Genomic DNA, 21,868 nt, shown 5'->3' with positions numbered 1-21,868 from the left:
TTTCGACGCCTAAGGAAAATAAATTCTATGCGAATCATATGCGTCCTTTCCCTACTAACACCGGTTAAACCTCAAATGTCGTCGTTGGTCTCGGTGCTCGTTCAAAGCAAATAAAACAGAGTTGGCAAATAGGAATTTACGAGGCAAAGGGAGAGAGAGAGAGAGAGAGAAAGAGAGAGAGACCCTTCAAGACGTTTAACGAACTAGTTACGGAGGAAGTTCGTTGACAAATACTTGGACAGGAGAAACCATCACTATTCCGATAGTCAGTTACGAATATTCTCCAATGGAATGTGTATTATTATAAGACAATGACATTATTTACCTGAATGGAATGAAAGTTTGAAAGGCCTCGTTATACGTTCAAAGATGTCTACCGAGACGAACAATAAATAATGTTTTAAATAAAGAAACGGCCTCGTTTTAATTAATACCGTTAAATTCATTCATTTTTATGAATAAATAAATTCATTAATTCGTTTCCTTGTTTTTCTAGAGACCGACATTGCGTTCGGGTATCCGAGCTATGATAAGGAAGAAATGAAAAAAATAATAGGGCTAACTTTTCTCGAGAAAAACTTTGTTTTCTTCCATTATATATAATATTATAGTTTAAAAAATGTCGATTTAGTTTTCGAGCTTGGTTTATTATATATCGTGTTTAGAGAAAATAATGTTGACCTCGGAAAAATCTTTGACGTTGAATCGTGCGCTTCGAAACGAGGCCATTTAGTTATATCACGATCACGAAGATATTATTTACAAGGCTGTCCGAAGCACGCGATGCGGACTAATCCTCTAATTCACGACGCACTTTCCATTCGCCTACTACTACGCGGTGTTATCGAGCTCCATTGCTCTCAGCGAACAATAGCTATTCTACAGATCAATATTCCACCGTCGGAATTTAATAATCCCATCCTGCCAGTTGCTGACGTCCAAAGGCCGATTAGTAGTGCTTTTGGTGGATTCGGGGGTGTTGGCGTTGATTTCGTGAAAAGAAGAAGAGGAAGGCCACACCCCCAAACGTCTAACAAAGTAATCTTTAAATAGCGAGATTTAAGATGACTCTTCGAAAAATCTTTTTCCTTTTCGTAATTCTACAATATATCACTTTTTTTAATAACATGACATATAGTTTTTTGTTTCAATTCAATTTATGCAGCTTTCGATTTTTGTTACAAATGGGCCTGATTCGTTTGTCGTAGATCGCGACAAACGGTTACGATATTTTCAATCACGGACAAACGCAAATGAATATGTTATTGAACTTCGTAGAATTAATCGATTTTTCCAATTCGCATGCGAAAATTGTTACGATTTAACGTATTTTTCAGAAACAATACCTATTGTATACGTGTACATACGTCAATTTTTCAAGTTTTATCATTAAAACTTTTTGAAATTGTACAGTTCAGAAAATAAGAGTGCTTTCTCTCTCTCTCTATCTCTCTCTCTATCTCTATCTCTCTCCTTGTCATAATTATTATATAACACTGACATAACAAGGGTCGATGAAAATTTGGTACGCTTATCTACGAAATTACTTTGAAGAGATGTCCCAGGAGACTACGTCGATGATTCATGAGTACCCGTATTTAAACCGTGTCGTGAACATTGTTCGATGTAATGGAAATAGGAATATCTCAAGCGTTGATATCGTAAGTACCTCTTATGTATATATGTTCAATATACATGCATATACATAAATACATACATGCATACGTGTTAGAAAACAAAGCATCCATTCAACCGTGTGACAAGTTCACTTCTTTTCTATCTTCGAACCAATCCTTCTCTTCTCGTTCGTTTTATCTGGAATCCGTTTGCGAGTACGATAAAGCCTCCTCAAAGACTACGCAGGCTTCTTCGTCGAATCTTACTGCACATTTTTGAGAAAAAGAAAGAGAGAGAGAGAGAGAGAGAGAGAGAAATGGTGAAAGACGATCGATGTGTTGGAGAGATCTTCGAGGTCGCACCACCTTTAGTAAGTAAGTATACTTACTTTCATAGTACTAAGAAATTCTGTGCGCGTGCTGGCTGAGTATTAGAAGAAGAAGGAAAAAGAAGAAGGGATAGAAAAGTCACATTGAAAGAAGCTTTCTTTTAGTAACACTCATGGGTACTGAAGAGGGAACAAACTAGAGGTCGGTACGTGGTTTTAACTTTACGTTTATTTTTTGACGAAAAAAAGTACTGACTCGGTCACGTTAAAAGTATACTACTGCTTACGAAACTATTTCTTTCTTTCTTTCTCCCTCTCTCTCTTTCTGTCTCTTTCTCTTTCTATCTCTTATTTAAAAAGACAGAAGGTGTTGGTATTATCACACCCGTCGTATCTACTTCGTTCACGAACGAAATCGATTTTATCGGAGTCCCAGGGAGACGTCGGTGCCATCGTGCACGGAAAAACAGAAACAACTGCTGTGTAAGTTGGGGAACAGTAAGAGTATGAGAAAAGGATCAAGAAAAAGGAAAACAGAGGAGGAAGAAGAAGAAGAAGAAGAAAAAGTGGAACTAGGCTGAACTGTTGGGTCGCAAAGGGTAGATGGGCTGTTCAGAACTGAGTGAGTAAAAGAGAGAGAGAGAGGAAAAAAAAGGAAAAAAAAAGATAGAGATAGAGAAATGCAAGAGTCCCTCGACCTCTCTCGGATGAAACGCGGATTGCACGCGAGTCTCTGAGCTCCTGAATCCTACATACGCGTACATAAGTATCTATAAATACGTGTAAGTGTGGGTAATGTCTGCTGTTTGTTGCCCTATCATACACAGTATACATGTATACATGTATACATATACGTACATACGTATATACCTGCATAGAGACATATGAGACTACGTAGCTGATACGTGTCATTCTTTCTTTTTCTCTATTTCTTTTTGCAAGATATAGAAGCACGTAGCAACGCTATCGTTCTTCTCGAATCCTACCGAAAAACTGATTTCCACCGTAGGGGGAGCGATATTTTTTATGGTCGCGAGTAAGGTTCAGCCGGTGTAGGAAGTGGCTATAAAATCCGACGGGTGACTCGTTCTTTCTTCGGAGTCTAGGTCGGATCGATTTATTCGTTTTTCCTTTGGTAAGACAGAAATGGAGAAAGGAGAGAAAGAAGGAAAGGATAGAGGTATCTTTTCGAGTTGGAGCTGGATGAAAGTTCGTTCTTCGTGGGAAAAGGAAAAAGCGTGGAGAAAATCGATCCACATCTTTCTTTTCTGTTCTCTTCTGTTCTCTTCTCTTTTCTTCTCTTCTCCTTTTCGTTCGTTTGATCGTTTCGAAACGGCTAAACATCGTAGGTACGCGCGAGTTTTTAATGGCGTTTCTTTTCGTCTCTCTGTGGAACGTTCAACGTGGCACGACGAGAACGATGTGTAATTCGTTGCTAGCGAACTCCTTGAAAAAGAACCAACTTGGGAGACTTTGGTAAAGCGAAAAGAGAAATACCTATATATATATATATATATGTTTGGTATACTTAGGTGGGCGGAGTATTCTATACACATATACACGTATATATGCGCGTATACGTGTATAGGAAAAGAGAAAAAGAGGGAAAAAATTCCAAGAGTGGCCGATCCAATTATATCCAGGCGCGACTCAACGTCGACTTTTCGAGAAAAGGAACGAACGGTCCTTTCTGAAAATACGGAAACAAGCGGTCCAAAAGCAGCAGTCTACTAGCTCGGCTTGCGGTCGTTGTAGAGACGAAAGTTTCATCAACGTTGCGGATACACGCACGCGTACCCTTGAATCTGTGTGTGAACGTGTCGGCTTGGAAAATGAGAGCGAAGGAAAGAGAGGAGGCGATAGCTCGATGCTAGTAGAGTGTGTCTACCGAAAGACAGTGTAAGAGAAAGCAAAGGAGGGTAGAAACTAGTGCGAGAATTGAGGGGTGGGGACGTTTCTGGGGTAAGGTGAAATAAAGATAGGGAGACACGCGTTTGAGCCTCAAATACGTCTGAGGTATTTCGAGTCCTTTGAAGTTACGACGAAAGCATCTCTCGGGGTAAAATAAATATATATGTAGAAAAGTTCAGAGAAACTGAGAGAGAGAGAAAAAGGTAAAGACATTCGACCTGGCATATGTATTATCATATGCTTTCATCTGTATTGGAGTTCAAAGAAAGTAAAGAACAGAAACGAGTAAGGTCCATTCGATTTTGTGTTTAGAGATCACAAAAATTCTTTTTCTTTTATTTTTACTCCTACTACTTGTATTTCTACCTCGTGGCCAAACTTTTAGCTATCTGTTTTTGAATTTAACTTCCTTCCTTCTTTACTTCTTTCCACTCGCTACTTTAATCGAATTTTTTTTATGCTCTTCTCTTTTTCCTTCTACCTTTGTCCCTATCCAGCTCCGAAACATAAAATATGTAAACGGATAAATACAATTTATGAACTTGAGACAGACGTTCGTGTCCGGTAAACGTAGGAAAAAAAGTTCAAAACGCGTCATTTTTTAGAATCCTACCGAGTAGCTCATAATTTCATAACGATAACGCTTGATCCTGTTACGTGCGAGGAATTTTATTATCCTCTGAAATTTTGAAACTAGCCACCGTATACAAGGTGTCTCAATTCAAGATGGCCATTTAAATATTTTCTTTGTTTTGGATGATATGAAAAATGTGACATACTTTGATAAGTGTATCATGGGTATATAGAACACAATTTTCTTGTAAGATTACTTTTTTAGAGTGAATGAATTCGAACACCAAAAATATGAAAAAATTGTAAGAAAATAGGTGCCCTTTTTCAGCTGAGACCTCCTGTATATTAATAATATAATATATGCATACATGAATGCATTATTGCGAGTTTAATATTTTGGTATATTTACATGGAAAAATTGACCGATTATAATTTCAATGGTTATTTTTACTTTGTAAAATAATTACAAGAGTTAACGCTAGATCAAATATTTCATTAATCCTCTTGCCTTTTTTCTTAATTTTTGTTATTTACTAATAGGTATTAAATAACTCGGTATTTGATGAATACGTAATAATCGAGGTTAATATCAGTGTATTATCTTCTGATGGCCCTTCAACAATTTTCCTCAAAGTTTGATATAAAAGTATTACGAAATTACAGGCGCTCTTAATTACAACGTAATGAGGTAGCACCGGTCCAGTGAAGCTACCCGTCCACCGTAGATTAGTTGGAAAGCTTTTTTCTTTTTCCCAGTGCACTGAGCAGCCTGTAGCATCTTTAAAAAGTAATTCAAGGAGAGATTATAAAGGACTTTGTAGGTTATTGGATTTCAAGTTGAGATCTTTCGTGTCCATCTTTCTAAATCGGGCCAAGACGAGATAGAAAGATAGATAGATAGACATATAGATAAATAGATAGATAGATAGATAGGTAGATAGATGGCTGACTGAATATCCGCAGATGTATGTTACATACATTGTATATATATGTATATAGAAAGTGAAATGAAGACGATTAAAGATATCTTAGAACTTGGGAAATTGCAGTCTGCATTAATGATCATGGAATATGATCTGGTCGTTATTGTTTTATGACCGCGAGCTAATATTCCTTGGCAACTCGATGAACAACTGGTAATTTCATTATGACAGCGTGAAACGTGTCGGGTACCCTTACGTTATTCGATGTTGCTTCCGGCAATCATTTTACGTCTACATCTTCGATCTAAGGTCGTAGGCATAATAATATTATTACTTTATTTAACTGATGTTCTTGAATATTTTACTAAATCTTTTCATCATATCTCAAACTTCTTTTTTCTCTTTGTTTACTTTTTTTCCAATTATGAAAACAGATTTTATTTAATGAATAATGCTTTCGTTACTTTCTTCTTCCTCTTCCTTTCTTCCTCTTGTTTATTTTTTCATTTAATCTTTGAATTTAATTTCTAATTAATCTACTTAAAAACGAAGATACTTACAGAAAGTCTTTTATTAGATTCGAGAGAGAGATTGTATTTCCTATTTAATTTTGTTTAATAACGTCAAAAATATTTCGTCCTTTAATTAAAAGAAAATAATAAAAAATATTAAGAGAATGGAGAGATAAATTTTAATGAAGAGATATAATTTGTTAATTTGTATAATATCAATTTGTTAGAAACAATAAATAATAATTTATTGATGAATAGATAAACGAGATAACTGTAATAGGAATATATTCATATAATCGATCGTGTTGCATCTCTTGGAAGATTATAGTATACGCCCATAAGCAACATCGCAATGTCGTACATTATTGTTTTACGAGGATGAGCTAATATCCCTTGGCAACAGAACGTATACATAACTGCTGATAATTTCGTTATGAGATGACGAAATACTTGGACTTGATAATATCAACGGCACATTTCATCGAAATTAATTGAGATTGCATTTAGAAATTGATATTTAAAATAATAATAATAATAATATATATTTTCATTCCTTTGAATGAACGTTTCAAATCAGTTGTACAATAACGAACAATTTGTTTCTTCTTACAATTAAGTAAAAAGATTAAAAAACTTATATTTACTGATATTACTCAAACGCAAATGAATAATAGTAAGTTCGCGTTTACATCGACACGTAAAGTTTTCTTTAAACGGCAGAGAAGATTTTTTGATAAGAACGTTAGTCGGGCGTACGTAAGGGAAGAGAAAAGTTTTAAATTAGTAGGAAGCATGAAAGATCACTAGCACGATTCATTTACTATCTCAGGTTTATCCCACCTACCTGTCTCGTATTTTTTATCCTTCGTCTATCACCTCTGTTCCTTGTAATTAAGTTAGGGATACATTTAATCGGTACGCGTTGCACGTTTTATATTTAATTATTGAACAGAGCAAATTGTTCAAAACCGTTAATTTTGTATCTTTCGTACAAAACCATTGTCCGAACTAATTTCGAGAATCGAACTATTTTTTCTTCGCTTGCTTTGTAGTTTTATTCATCACCCTTTCAATTAGACTAACCGAATATTTCAGCGAATATTCTGATTCTACAAATTCATAATAAATAATTTAAATTATTAATATTTAGATTTTTTTCACAATTTAGATATCTCAAAATTTGATTTAATGAATCTGTAATCACAACGATAATTTAAAAATACATCTACTAAAAATATTCAACGTGGAAAATTCGCGAATTCCAATGAAATTGCTTTCGCCTTCTTTTAATTCGATTATTGGTTTTTTGTTTTTTACTTTCTCCTTGTTAAAGAATGTATCACGAAAATTATATTATCTCGACAGCAGAAAGAGAAAAGATACGTAGAGATAAAGTAAGAGATAGAGAGAGAGAAAGAAAAGGGGCAAGAGTTAGTATTGCTGTCATATCAAACAGTTCTGTACTGATAAAATCAGTTATCGTGGTATAATACTTAACTACCTTCTGTAATTGTAAAATGGTGAAACTTTGTTCATTCTGGGAGCACCAGCTTTTAAAAGTACATCCTTTAATCTACGTTTATGTGTTTTGTACCGTTTTATTTCTAATTGTAAGTACTATTTCATTACAAAAATATACAATATACGTGTGTATATATATATTATAGTTGATAAAAATAAAAGGGGTACAAGTAACATTTTTAGTTATTTTCTTGTTCGTAGTTATGCAATTATCTCAAATTTTAAAGTAATTTTACTTGTACAGTTTTGTACATTGTCTAGTGTGTAGTTATCCACTTATCTTAAATTGAAAAAAATGTTACTCGTATCCCTTTTCTTTTCAGCCACTCATTTATAAGAGTGTATCATATATATATATACGTACTTCTATCCAATCTATCTAAAAAGTATTCAAAGAAAAAAAATTATATCAAAAATAAAAATAGAGAAAAACGTGAAGTCGTAGAAAATAGAATTTCACTTTTGTTTTGTTCGCATTTCCTTTTCATACACGTGTTACATGTATTACGTGTACATACTGAGTTTGCATTGTCGTTGAACAAAGAAATAATAGACGAATCAATAAATGTATGTAGAGGAAAGGGAAGAGGAAGATAGAAATAAAGATAAAAAGAGAGAAAGAGAGAGAGAGAAAAAGGAAATAGGAAGGAACAGTCATAGGACAGCAGACATTCTTACAGATTTACCGATAAATTCGTTCCCCCATCACGATGACGAACGTTGTTTTCCTCTTTTCTACATTATAAGGGATTTCTTTTATTCGAGATAAAATTGGAAACATTAGCCGCAATAGATATTCTTCGGTAGAAAAAAAAGGAAAAAAAACAAAAAAATCATGCCTTTGTCGTGATTCTACGTACAAAGGAACACGCGAAATCAAACTCTGACGAGGAGACGAAGAGGACTTTAAAATCTCATTTTACTATGACTTTCAAACTCTAAGCAAAGTTCAAACTTATCCCCAGTTTCAACCCTCGAAAGCTTAACGAGTCCTTATCTACGGTGATACCATATACTTTGATACGGAGAACGCGAGACTGCTCCTTTTCTACGTGGTACCATAAGCGATCCAATTTCCAGGCGCAAGTATCTCATAGCTTTACTGTAGCTGCTACTGGTGGTCGTGTTTGGATAAACATCGAGACGAGCTTTAAACGATTTAAACGAGTCTCTACGATTACTGCCAAATTTTACTCTCCTCTCTCTTCCTTTTTCTCTTTCTCTCTAACGCACACATGTCCTTTCGCTTCATTGCTTGAATTTTCAAATCTTTTTCCATCGAATAAATAAATAAATAAATAAATAAATAAATGAATGAATGAATGAATACGTCAAAAAAATTGATACAATTAAATATTGGATCAGTTTGTATAAACAAACATGCAAAAATGAATATAAACACGTACAGTTGCGATACAGTAGTCGAATATAAAAAAATAGACTATATAAAAATAAAAGAAAGAAAGAAATAAAGGGTAAAAAAATATAACGAACAATCGTACGTCTCTCGAAACGAGTTTTAAGATAAATTTATTATTCATCGTGTGTCTTAATTCACTCGACGAGATTGAATTCTCGATGGTGGTAAGTTATACGTTCTTTTCATTTTATATTAAGAATTACAAGTTTTATTTCTCAGAAAGTCACTACTCGCGTACGGGCTTCTTCTTCTTTCTCGCACTTTACAACCGCTCTTCGTTTCTCGAAATTTACAAACTAAATGAAGAAAGGTCTTTCCAGGTCTGTTATTCCTATTCTTTTACAGTCATTTCTGTTTTGCAAAATTAAAAATTTCATTTAGGTTTAGGACGAAGGCAGATAAAAGCGAATAGAACGTAACCATGTCTGGAAAATATACATGTTAGATTTTCTTTCCCTTTTTTCTTTCTCTCTCTCTCTCTTTCTCGTTTTCTTTCTTTTTTGTTGCTGCACGTAACAAACATCGTTCTGCCACATAATTTTCTGTACTCATGAAAAAAAAAAAAAAAGAAAAAAGTTCTTGCTTTTCTTTATAGAAAGTTGTTAAAAAAGTACCAAGCGCGCATCTTTACTTTCGCAGTATCGACACAAAGACGCATCTTAAGAGAATCTTATTTCTTTTAAAAAGAAAAACTTGTGTCGGGTTTCTTTTTTTTTATCCCCTTGCATCCTTTTTTCCGTCTCTCCTACTTCATCTTTTTATTTTTTTTGTCTCATTTTCTTCTAACTCCTCCTCCACCTTCTCTTCTTTTAACAACTCTTTATTTTACAAACAATATAACGTGTACGTTTGTTTCATTTTTATGATCGTAAGAAGAGACAACGTCACGCGACTAAAGAAAATGCATTTTTTTTCTTTTACATTGGCTCAATTTTATTATATTTTCGAGAGATAGCTTTGGATATGTATGTATACGTACGATTGTATGTATGCGGGGAAGTACAAAATCGTATAATGCGGTTTTGCAACGCTACGCTAAAGCGCTCTTTATAGAATTTACGATAGCCGCTTTGCTTTGTCTCATCGAATCGCTTTTTATTTCAACGAGAAGTTGAACATTCTCGAAACCGTTTTCATGGCGTCGAAGAAAATAAAATAGGAAATGGTGTATGCTATTCTGTGCGTTCGATCGTGTAAAATTTTCTCGTAAATAATAAAAATGATCGGATGCTTTTTGAAATAGTGGCAGCAAATTAGCGAGTGATCGTTTAAAAGAATTATTTCCAACAAAAAAAAAAAGAAGTAATCCAATTTCATACAATGCGAAATGTTGTTGATTGTAATTATTAAAATTTTCGTGAATATTGGATCGATTGTCCAATTAAAAAAAAAAAAAAAACCAACCAAAAGGATTACTCAATTTCAAAACGAACACGATTATCATTTTTTGCGTGTAAAATCAAAATATCGTTTGCGAGAAAATTTCATGAGATTAATTTTTTTGGTTTCGCAGCAACATTTGTATGTACGTTAACGCAAACGTTGTTTCGGAGTCTAAAAGGGGGTGGGGCGGCAGGAGAAGGGGAAAAAAACTAAAATATAAAATAAAAAAGAAAGATGTTTTGTGCGTAAAACCAATCGGTAGTAGTAGTGAATGTGCGTTTGTAAAAATTGCTTGTGAAAAAAGCATGTACGTTCGCGTACGATGAGTTTCGCTTTGATTATTTCCTCGTTAACGAAGGCATTAATTTTGCTGGTGAATATTCTCGTCTACTGTCTGCGTTGCAATATCGTCCTGCTTGTATTACCCGTCGGCGATTGGAATTTTATTCTTGTTTCCTTTCCCTATTTTTATTACTTCTTCGATCAAATTTAATTGTGCAAAAATATTCGTAAGAAAATAGAAATAATTTTTATGAATTTTCCAAACGGTTTATTATAGAAAGTAATCGATGAAAATTGTAATTACCATTTATGTAAAATATATATGCATACTAACCTACATTTGAGAAAAGGATTGAGTTCTTATTGGTCGTGTAACATAACACCTCTAACGAAGATATCATTATTCATATCTTTAGTCGTCGTTATCCATTCGACGCGTAAAGTTTACATAGTAAACTTTAATGCAAAATGTTCTTCTGGTAGAATCGAGAGTTTGAAAATAGAATATCGATTGAAACGAGAACACGCTCGTCGATTTAAAAATTTCTCTCTCTCTCTCTCTCTGTCTCTCTCTCTCTCTGTCTCTCTCTATCTATCTTTTATTCTTTCTCTTTATTTTTTGCATAGAAGAGGGACTTTTTTGTTCCTTCTTTTAAAATTCTTTCTAGCCTTTGACGAGGCATTCTCCCTTCGTTGTGTCACGAACGTAACCCGAGGCGACGAGTTCCCGATTACTCTAAAGGTTTCCATTATTCCATTTTCAATTAGGTTTAATCGTTAGTACATACGTTCGGTTTCATGCACCAAGAAAAACGTTCAGGACGATAATATATTCACTGTTCTTAATTACTACGGATATATGTTCTTCTTGTCTTCTCGCAATGCTAAAAAGCAATTAAAATTATCGAGTTTCTTTTTTTTCAACGTTATCCAAAAGCGTCCGAATAAATCGTTTGATTAAACGGAATCGAAGGATGCTGCAGAGACTTTGTCGATGTTAATCAAATTTGTTCTGAAAGTATTGTATTTATTTTATATCAAGTTTATGCATACAATTTTATTTGAAATATATTTTTTCCTTTTACTATAATATTTTGTCTTCTTCATTTTTATCAAAAGGTCATTTTTGCAACGAGAGAATCGCTGTTATCTTCATACAATTAGTATTTATGTTACAAATTCGTTTCTCTGTTGAGAAGATAAATGAAAATACTAAATGTTAAATAAGGTAATAAATGAATTTGAGATGGTTATAAGAAATAATTTCTCAAAAATGATCTCTTAAGTGTATGCGTGTGCGTGTGTGTGTGTATGTATTAGAAATAGTTCGTTTATTGTTAGATTAAATTTAGTAGAATTAGATAATACTATTAATGAGAATCGGGTTTACTTGGAAATACGATATTAGCGATTGAGGTTTAACACGGGGATATAGAATGTGTTCGAAAAGGGTAAAATTTATGAAAAGTCAACTAATCCTCGTGAAATGATTTTGGCTCTATCGATTTTTCTCTTGTTTCCCGTGGCCTCTAACGGACGACGACCTCTCGGCTATCCTGCGGACCGCTGAGAGTCTCCACCGACATAATGAACTGTCGCGAATTGCACTTTGTAAATGCAGCTATGCGTCACGTAGACAGATGTACATGCATAACAATTAAACGGTACAGTTACGGGTCGCTCTCTCGCACTCGAGTACACCCGATGTTACTAGCCTATACTTTTGACGTTTTTCGAGCGTTTTGCTTTAACATTTCATTGTTTAACCGTTGGTTCACGAAACGTTTAGGTATATTTACGTAACGTTGATATAAGCGAGGAAATTTCAATTCCATCGATTTGTTTGAATTCCTGTGGTTCTTCGCGTCAACGTTTTTCCTTTGACAACTATTCAACAATTTTCATTATTTTCTAGTTAAATAATTGTTATTTTTTTTTTCCCCATCCTTCGTCTATCGTTGCAATGAAGATAGTAAAAAAAAAAGATAGGAAAAAGAGGTAAAGAGATTTAATCTTCCTTTCTTTATCTCATTTTCATGTTTTTTCTTCCTTTTTTTTTTTTTTATCGAGCGATAGCAGGGCAAATTTGAACGTTTTATCGGTCGCGATACATCGAGAGAACGATATTCTCAAATCGTGCCAAATAATAGATAATTTTATTTTTGGCGCACGAGTTGCATCGTATTGTCGAGAATGCTTACACAGATATACGTTAACTTTCATCGCGATTGCGAATCTTTTACGTGATCTCTAAGAAACTTGATGTAACGATATATCATCTTTTATTACTAAAAAAAAAAAAATTAACATACAATTTATAATAATGTTCACGAGATATCCTACTTATAGATATATAAATTAATAATTGGATGTATGTATAACAAGAACGAAATAACTTTAACTATTCTGTAACTTTGGTTAAAGTTTTAATCAACTTTTGTAAATATATAAGTATATACGTATATATAATATACAAAAGAGTTATGGTAATAGAAATTCGCGATACATAAAATACTTATAGTAAAAATCTTTTTTCAAACACATTAAAAAAATAATTATATCAAATCACTGATACGAAATTAATCTGAAAGATAAAAAAAGGCGAATATTTACAAGTGAACTCGCTTGTTTCGCGAATATAAAAAATATTATCGTCTCTTTTTCAGATTTTGTTGGAACGAAAATGTAACGATAGAAATAGATAGAAAGATAGATAAAGAGTGAGAGAGAGAGAAAGATGGAGAGCAAAGTAAGAGCGAAAGCCTTGATTTTCTTTCCGTAGTATCCTTTTTCTTCAAGCTCCACGCTATTATCCTTGCACGGAAAAATGCATGTCATATGTCTATATAGAATATGCACATTTACAAGGAAAAGGAAAGTACGATCTTTTCGAAAGTTCTACTCGAGTACTGAGCTTAGACGTTCGCGGCCTTTGCATTCCAGCTTTCTGTACAATTTGATTTACGTTTCACTTTAATCCGTTGAGTGTCACCGGCCTTTCTTACGTATCTCTCTCTCTCTCTCTCTCTCTTTCTATCTTTCGGATGCTCTCGAAACAGCATCTCGTGATACTTTTCCTTGATATGCGCGTTACTTTACACAGCCTGAAAACATATCTAACAGAAGTAAAAATCTACCTAGAGATGCGAGTACTATCTTTTATTTTACTTTTTCATTTTTTTGTTTCCTTATTCTCTCTCTCTCTCTCTCTTTTTTTTCTCTTTGAAAAGACATATACATATGTTCGTTTTTTTCATTTTGTTGTTGTTGCTTTCTGAAACATCATTTTAATTTGTTGAAATATTCTATTAGTTACTATCTCTTAATTAAAGGAATCCCTAAATTAAAAAAAATTAATTAAAAAAAAAAATATTTTTCTTTCCGGTTTCTTTTATCTTATTTGATATCATTGTTAAGAAGTTCAAATGGATCGAAATTAGAGAGAGAGGGAGAGAGAGAGAGAGTTAGTTGAAAATGAGCTCTGCTAATAATATCTCTTTCGTAAAATTACCAGTGGGTGTGACCACTTACCTGACACTCGTAGGTCCCATTGTCTCTTTCTTGGACGTATTTGATTTGAAGAGTCCAATCGTCCGAACCTTCGGCGTGTAACACTTGAAACCGCTCGTCGTTCGTGTAAGTTAACGTCGAGCTCGTTAAAACGTGAAAGTCCCGACGACGAATCCACGAGATCTGTAACACGATCGTTTTACTTGAATTACTTCGATGTTTTATTTCCACTCTACGTAATTTGTGTCCTCGTCGAGTGAAATACGTAAGAACATGCTTGAAAATAAAATAATAGAAAACGTTTCATATACATGTATATGTTAGATCGTCTTAAAGATGTAAACAATTTTTTGAAAAGATTTATCCTAATCTCCGATATTGTTTATGATCTTGAATTTTCCTTCCATATTCGCTAAGGTAAATTAATTTATCAGTCTAATTTAATCAACGCTCGAAAACGCACGTATAATACGAGAATCATTTTATCCGATTTTAATAAGAGATTTATTAATATCATTTATTATCGTAAGAGGTCTACTTCGATGAATTTTTCTTCCTATTGTCTCCTTTTGTGATGTAATTTACGGTAAACTGAGAGACCGCGAATACCTTTGTGTTAGAGCGTATCCCGTTAATTATACATAAAGGACGAATAATCGCAAATAGAATTTTCGAGTGTATACGCGATACAACGTTGAATCCCCCAAAGTGCTTTAAGGAATTTGCAAGACGAAAGGGAGCGAAAGCCCGAAAACCACGAATATATACACAGAGAGGTACGTATCTAAACTCGTCTATCGTCGATTTCATATCCTATGTACATTCATTTCGTCGAAACGAACTTGTAAGACAATTTTGAAGAAAAGACTACGACGATATCCGCACGAACGGGAAAATTGTGATAGTCGGAAATGTAATCCGGGTCTCTAAGGAATGTCAGAGATTCACCTTCTTTTCTCTTTTCCCTTTTATGTACAACTTCCCTTCTTTTTCTTTCACCCCCCACCTCCTCTTCTTCCTCCTTTTCCTTCTCCTTCCCTCTTTTTTCTTGCTCATGACTGTTCTTCCTTTTTGTTTCTTCTCCCCAACCGTTTTAAGATTATTGCGGAAAGAGAATGCATAAAACATAAGGCATAAACCGACGAAAACCAATCACGGTCGTCGCGTTTCGACGTCGTTTTCTTGACATAAAGCATGCGAAGGGCTGAATTCTCGGATTACGCATAATAATACGTATTTGTATGGCGCTTATCATGATATCTAGTTACCTATATCATCTTCCAAATATCGATCTTGTACCGAAATTCGCACACACATACAGGCACACATACAGAGGAATATAAAATACTTTTGATATTACATGTATCTGTATTTATACGATAGACGTTTTACTTTACAGCCTCTTCGTTTATCGACGGCTTAGAACATAGACGTTTCTCCGATACGATCGAACTGTTTATGGTGTTAAACTTTTACTCGAATAACGAACAGAATTATCGATCTCTTTCCTCCTTCCTCCTTCCTTCACTCTCCTTCTTTACCTTTTTTTTTCCTTCCCTTCTCTCATAAAATCTATCCGTCTGGTCTCGAATAAATCGGATTCTGGTCCAAATTATGAAGGAAGATTTTGAACGGGAAGACAACTTAATCCACTCGACGAAGGCCGCTGGTGGTGCCCATTGAAAACTCTCAGGTCAAGCATCAACTTGCCCGTACTTTTCAATAGATTTCCCGTTGCTTCCGAAGAATCTTCTTTCGTGTTCTCCAAAAGGACTTCCTTACTCGTTTGAAGTTTTTTACGATAGACTGAGTTTAACCGGAAACGTTCGACGTGTTTTTCCTTGACTTAAAACTTCTTATCCTCTTTCCTTTTCCCCCCTTTCGACCGTCCTCCCCACCTTCATTTCCCTTTTTCCTTCTCCCTATCATTTCTAGACCAGTACTGGATTCTATCTTTTGGTGACGTTTGTTCTGCCAACTCTCGTTGATGTCAATGAATGTTCAAGATGAAAGCTCGCCCGTAAAATAAATTCTTGTCAACTTCAATAGGTCTTTCCTTTTTCCTTTGGAATCGAACAGATTGATATTCTACGCTCGGTAGGTACCCTTCTATACTACTTGCTTTTTATAAGTGGATAACTTTGAAAAAAAAAAATAGTTGAAACTTTAATATCGTGTTCGATTTATGACGAATTATTTTCCGTTCTGATAAATGTTTCTAATTTATTCGTGACACGTCTATCGTTGTATTTAATTTTATCCTTTAATGAAGGTGTACTTGTGAAACATCATAAACTAACACACAAAGAGTTTTTACTTGGATTATTAATTTACAAATTTCATTTTGATAATGATCTAATACTGATGACGATATTGTAATTGGACGCAGGTATGTAATAGTTTCAAGTGTTTATCATGCACACGTGTACATACATGTATACATACGAACATGAACATGCATACGCATAACATTGATTTTATCGGGATAGAATAGAATTACGTGGAACATTTACATATATCCATATGTAAATCACATTTAGTTAAAGAAAACCAAACGTTATAATGAATTAAGTTTTCAATCTACTTTTTTGAATAAAAAGGAATTACTCTCTCTCTTTCTCTCTCTCTCTCTCTCTCTCTCTCTTTCTACATTTAAATGTGGTCTGAAAAATCATACGACCGTGTTACGAAGATTTTACATTGTAGACTTTGAGATCATTATTCTTAGATGTACTGATAATTAAAATAATGGACTAACAATAAGTGAAAAAGTTTTAAAAAATTTATTTGACGATTTATTTAATATTTTTAACTTTAATTAATATTAGTAAATTTAATATGATATAAATTCTAAAATTATTAATTTTTTGTAATTTTTGAATACAGTTCAATTACCGGTACATGCATATATGTAGCTAATATTTCGTTACGGTCGAATTTATCAATGGAAGAGAATTAACTAGAACGGAACGAAAATAATTAGCCGCTGGACATAAAGTGTATTTAATTAAAATACCGAGAGAAACTTTTTGATACAACGTAAGTAATAACGATATTTTTTTTTATACTTAACATAATTATATTGAAGAGTGTTTGGTTAGCATCGAAGATGAAAAACAGAAAAAATACCAACATATTGTAAATTCAATTGATTTATAATAAGTTTGCTTTTCAATTTTTTTCTTCTTTTTTCTTTTTTTAATATAAATATATTTTTCTTCATTGTAGCAGTTATATGCGATTTCTATTCTACATTTATATAATAGAAGAATCATATTTCCTATTGGGGGATTAAATTAATACTATTATCATAGAAAAAGATCCTGATTAGTACAAAAATTGTGAAAAATATATAAATATTATTGTTAGGTATTTTACTTGAAACGATTAATAAAGAAAAACTTTCGACTCGATGGAAAAAATAACAGCAAAAAGATCGATAAAAAAAATCATAAAATAATTGGAAAAAAAGAGCAATGCTCTTGCAAGGTGTTCTTTATACTTTTTTCTCTCTCTCTCTTTCTCTTTCTCTTTCCTTCTTTTTTTTCTCCCTTCCTTGTGGTCGAGCGCGAAAATATTTACAGTGTCAGATTAAAATGGGCGGTAGGGTGTAACGCAAACGTCACGCACAAACGGAGTTGAGCGGACCTCCTTTGCTTATCTTGGCAGCGCACTCGAGTTTCGCCGGAATCAAGATCCACCTTGAATAACGTTCAACGGGGACGGAACATAAACAAAGTGAACGCGAGAGAGCGAGAGTGAAAGAGAGAGAGAGAGAGAGAGAGAGAGATCGACTGTTAGAATGGAATTCTCGTTGGTGGTTGCGTTTGTGAACGTAAATTCCAAATTTCGTAGCTCTATTCGAACATAGTGAGAAAGAGAAAGAGAAAGAGAAGAGAGAGAGAGAGAGAGGAGAGAAGAGAGAGAGAGGAGAGAAGAGAGAGAAGAGAATAGAGAGGGGAGAGAGAAAATCGACTATGTTGTTGTTGCTGTGAAATGCTATCGAAACACGCGAGATCTCAGCGTTGGTTAGTCGTTAATCAAGCCTTTTGCGATCGTTAACGCGTTAATGGAGTTACGCGAAGGGTGTTCGGGGAAAACCGAGCAACGCGTAGACCTTCGGGATGGTACACTAGTGTGTCACTAGCTTCTCTATAAACATGGCAATAAAATTAACGCTCGTAAAGGGATTAGGACACGTTCCTCTATAGGCAGAGGTAAAGAGAAGGAGGAGTAGGAGGAGGAGAAGGAGGAGGTGGTGGTGGATAACGCCAGAGACGGAAGCGAAGCCTCACAATGGCTCGGCACGCACGGACAATGGACCACTTGGATAACCCAAATCTGTCGGCCGATTCGCATCGCTCGCTGCAGGATGTTGCTGGTACTCTGCTGCTGCTTCTGCTGCTGTTGTTGCTGGTACTCTGTTGCTGCTGCTGCTGTTGTTGTTGTTGCTGCTGTTGCTGCTACTGCTGCTACTGCTGTTGCTCGATTCGTTGCCAAGAAAGCCGGAGCGTCCGGGCCGTGAAACTACAAGAAGATTCGAGACTCTCTGGAGATCTGGAAAGAGGGCTGTGTCTGCCTTTTGCTCTCTTCTACTTTGGAATAAGAAAAGACGTGTTCTTCAGCTCATTCCTCCTCCTCCTTCCACATACTTTTTTTTCTTTTTCTTTATTTCTTGTTTCTTCTTTTTGATATCAAGTGTAGTAGGTACTAGCGTAGCTAGCTAGCTATGTATACATACACGTGTATGCTTTCATATATATATTATATATTTAGGTAGGGGCAATTGGTAGTACAGTGTTCCGGGCTAGTAACGTTGGAAAAGTAAACTTTTTCCTTGACTTTTTTGTTTACTTCTCTTTTTACCTTTTTCTTTCGTTTTTTTGTTGCTGTTGTTTCTCTTATCGTATTTGATACAGTCTAACGCGTTTGTGTAATCGCTGTATAGATTATAGAGGAAAAGTAGTACGATAGGGTAGGATTAAAAGTTGACAGGAAATCTTTCGTATAACACAGAGATGAAATCAATGTTATTTTCAATGATATAACTACACGAAATAGCTTCCTTACCTCGGCATCCGAGACGGTTCTGTCTGCCAAATTGCGAACTTTGCAGTGCAAGAAAGCCGTGCCACCCAATTGTACTGTGACGTTCGATACGGTGTTGTTGTCGTTCGCATCGTTGATTTTTTGTAGTTCATCTAAATTGCTCAACCACAGTGCTCGCCAGTCTGACGGTATGTTGTAAGGTATACGCCGATCTGAAATGAAAAGACCTGATGGTGGAATAACATTAATATCTTTTTTCAAAGTAGTACTGTGTAAACGTTAAAAAAGAAAAGAGAATAGAAAATATAATAGAAAGATTGATTCAAATAAAATACGATTTTAATATACGCATGTAAGATGTTACGAGATATCGTTTCGGAAACGATATATTCGAAGTAGATGGTGTATCGCTTCAAATTTTAACCTTTTCTTTCTCCATTTTTCTTTTGTTATAGTGACAACGTTGCCTGGTATGAATACTCTAGCTGAATAAAAAGTGCGACGATTTGTAACGGGATGTGCATATTCGTTTGAGTGTTACGTAAGACGAGACTCGTGAAATACACCGATCGGAAATAGAAGAACGGGTTGTTCGATTCATTGCATTGAAAAAAACAAGGATACGGGTGTCACAATGGAATACAAATAAAAATAAAAGAAATCGTTTATATCCTTGGAAAAAAAAGAAATCCAATTTTTTCAATGAACGAAATTATCGATAGTTTCTTTGGTCTTTTTGTTTCTTTGATTTTATTTCTATTTTATTTGTCAAAATAGCAATAAAATTGATTATAAATTTGGAAAAACGTAGTAGTACAGTTCAAAAGTAGGAAGAAACATATTCGTTACTTTTATAAATCTTTACTTTTGAAAAACGGAATCCTTATCGTGAAAGTGATTCCTAGCGTTGCGAACAAAATGTGATTCTATCACTAGCAAAACTACCTCTACACACATACGTACAGTTACGTTTGTATCTACATACAGGGTGTTCCAAACTTAGATGATCAAATTGCGAGGGTTTAATTTAGGTGCATGTAAAAAAAGAGGATAAAAATGTCCTGCAAAGTTTGTCAGAAAACACTTTGTTACAGAGTTACAAACAAATTGTGTATACGCGAAATGTGTAACTACGTATTTTCCATTAGAACATACGAACCGAGGTCGAGTAGTAATTCGTTTGAAAAACATCGGAGATTAATTTTCATTTGTCTACCGTATTTTTTCTTTTTTCATATCCATGATGTTGCCCGAAGATAATGGTAGAAATTGTCTAGAACTGGAAAAGGGTTACGATTTTAGGAATTAAAAAATGCATAGTCCCATTTAAAATGACGACAATGACCTTCCAATCTGTTACGCGCCTACATGCGGGAAAAAATTTTCCTAATAACGCAATTAATTCCTTCGATCGCAAACTACTTGTAATTGAAATTATTTATCCTATCACTAAACTTGTAGAAATAATTCAGGTGGTCGATTTTAGCTGACTCACCCTGTATATGACAAATATACCTATATACACAACCAATATAGGTGATATAAATTTTTGAGGAATCCAACGTATCCTGTGGCATCGGCTAGGTGATTTAGGATGTTTGCTTTCGACGCCGAATTACTATTCGAGGAAACTCGGGGAGTAGGTTCGCGTTGGAGAAACGTCTATCTCTCTCTTTCTCTCTCTCTCTCTCTTTAGTTCTGACCTCATTTAAATAATCCATAGATACGTAACCGTAGTACATGTCTATTAGCTTGTTTTTAAAGGGCTATGAAGGGAACGATAAACTATATTGATTTTTTAAAGCGTAGCTACTCTCACACGAAAGTTTATTTTTCTATATTATTTTTCCTTTTTTCTTTTGTTTTAACTTTACTTTTCTTTTCCGTCCATTATTATCGTTAATAAATCAGAACATTTTTAAGAGATACACTGTTTGAACTCGTGAAGTATCTAAAAACGAATGAACCATTAACGAACATAGCACGGATGTGTAGTAACATCAGTGACGATGATTCCAACATGTCACGAGTCTCAAGCGCGTATCATGTACATGTATACGCACGTGTATTTGTATGTGCGTGTATGGATGTATATATGTTTCGCGCGAACACGATTCGGTTGGACACGAAATGTTCCAACTTCCGTTTCTCGACACATTTTACAAGGACGTAACAACGATGAAATGAGAATTTTCACGAGTTCAATGAAACTGACTAAATGGAATCGATTGTATGTAAATATCTACTTGTGATACATATTATATGTATTACATAGTTTTCGAAGAATCTATGTCTTTCTCTTCATCCCTCCCTCCCTCTCCCTCTCTCTCTCTCTTTCTCTCCTTCCCTCTCTCGAATATATCGTATTCAGATAAGTAAGTTAACCATGTAACGTAAATCTTAATGAAATCTCGTAAATTTGTAGAAGTTTCGCTTCGCATGAATGGTCGAATTTGATCGAATTGGATTCTAGTAGCGTAGGATAGATAGAAAGATAGATAGATAGGTAATTGGCGTACGTCGCGTTTCTCGTCACGGCACGTTGCCACGTCGATTTAACATAACCGTCTGAATCGATAAATCTTCGGAACGTTTGACGCGTCTCTCTGTTCGATAGAAAATCGCGTGCTGGTAGAAACAAGTGAACGAGAAAGAGAAAGAGGGAGGAGGAAAATGAAAGAAAGAAAGAAAGAAATAAAGGAAAAAAAGAAATAAAGAAGGAAAAAGAAAGATCGGCTCTAATGCATTCGACGATGTACGCGGAATAAAATCCGCGCACGGTCGCACGGATCTATAGTAAGAGTTGGAAAGGGATGAATGTTCGTAAGGGTGGGGTAGG

The 21,868-nt window shown here is 34.7% G+C and overlaps 1 protein-coding gene across 2 annotated transcripts in view; it reads right to left on the bottom strand.

Annotated features, from left to right (window-relative positions):
* Positions 1-21,868, bottom strand: part of LOC122522275 (zwei Ig domain protein zig-8) — a 188,785-nt gene that overhangs the window by 38,439 nt on the left and 128,478 nt on the right. Inside the window, exons 3-4 of one of the 2 annotated variants that reach the window (XM_043643192.1) lie at positions 19,051-19,241; positions 14,002-14,163 (exon numbers count right to left, since the gene is read on the bottom strand). In XM_043643192.1, the coding sequence (XP_043499127.1) occupies positions 14,002-14,163; positions 19,051-19,241 (353 nt within the window). Of the gene's footprint in view, positions 1-14,001; positions 14,164-19,050; positions 19,257-21,868 lie in introns of both variants that reach the window. The other variant, XM_043643191.1, reaches the window with a different exon arrangement.

This window comes from Polistes fuscatus, unplaced genomic scaffold (genome assembly GCF_010416935.1).
Source record: "Polistes fuscatus isolate 324 unplaced genomic scaffold, CU_Pfus_HIC Scaffold5, whole genome shotgun sequence".
In the NCBI taxonomy this organism is placed as follows: domain Eukaryota; kingdom Metazoa; phylum Arthropoda; class Insecta; order Hymenoptera; family Vespidae; genus Polistes; species Polistes fuscatus.
The sequence above is the reverse complement of the archived record's forward strand: the minus strand, read 5'-3'. Positions and strand labels throughout refer to the sequence as shown.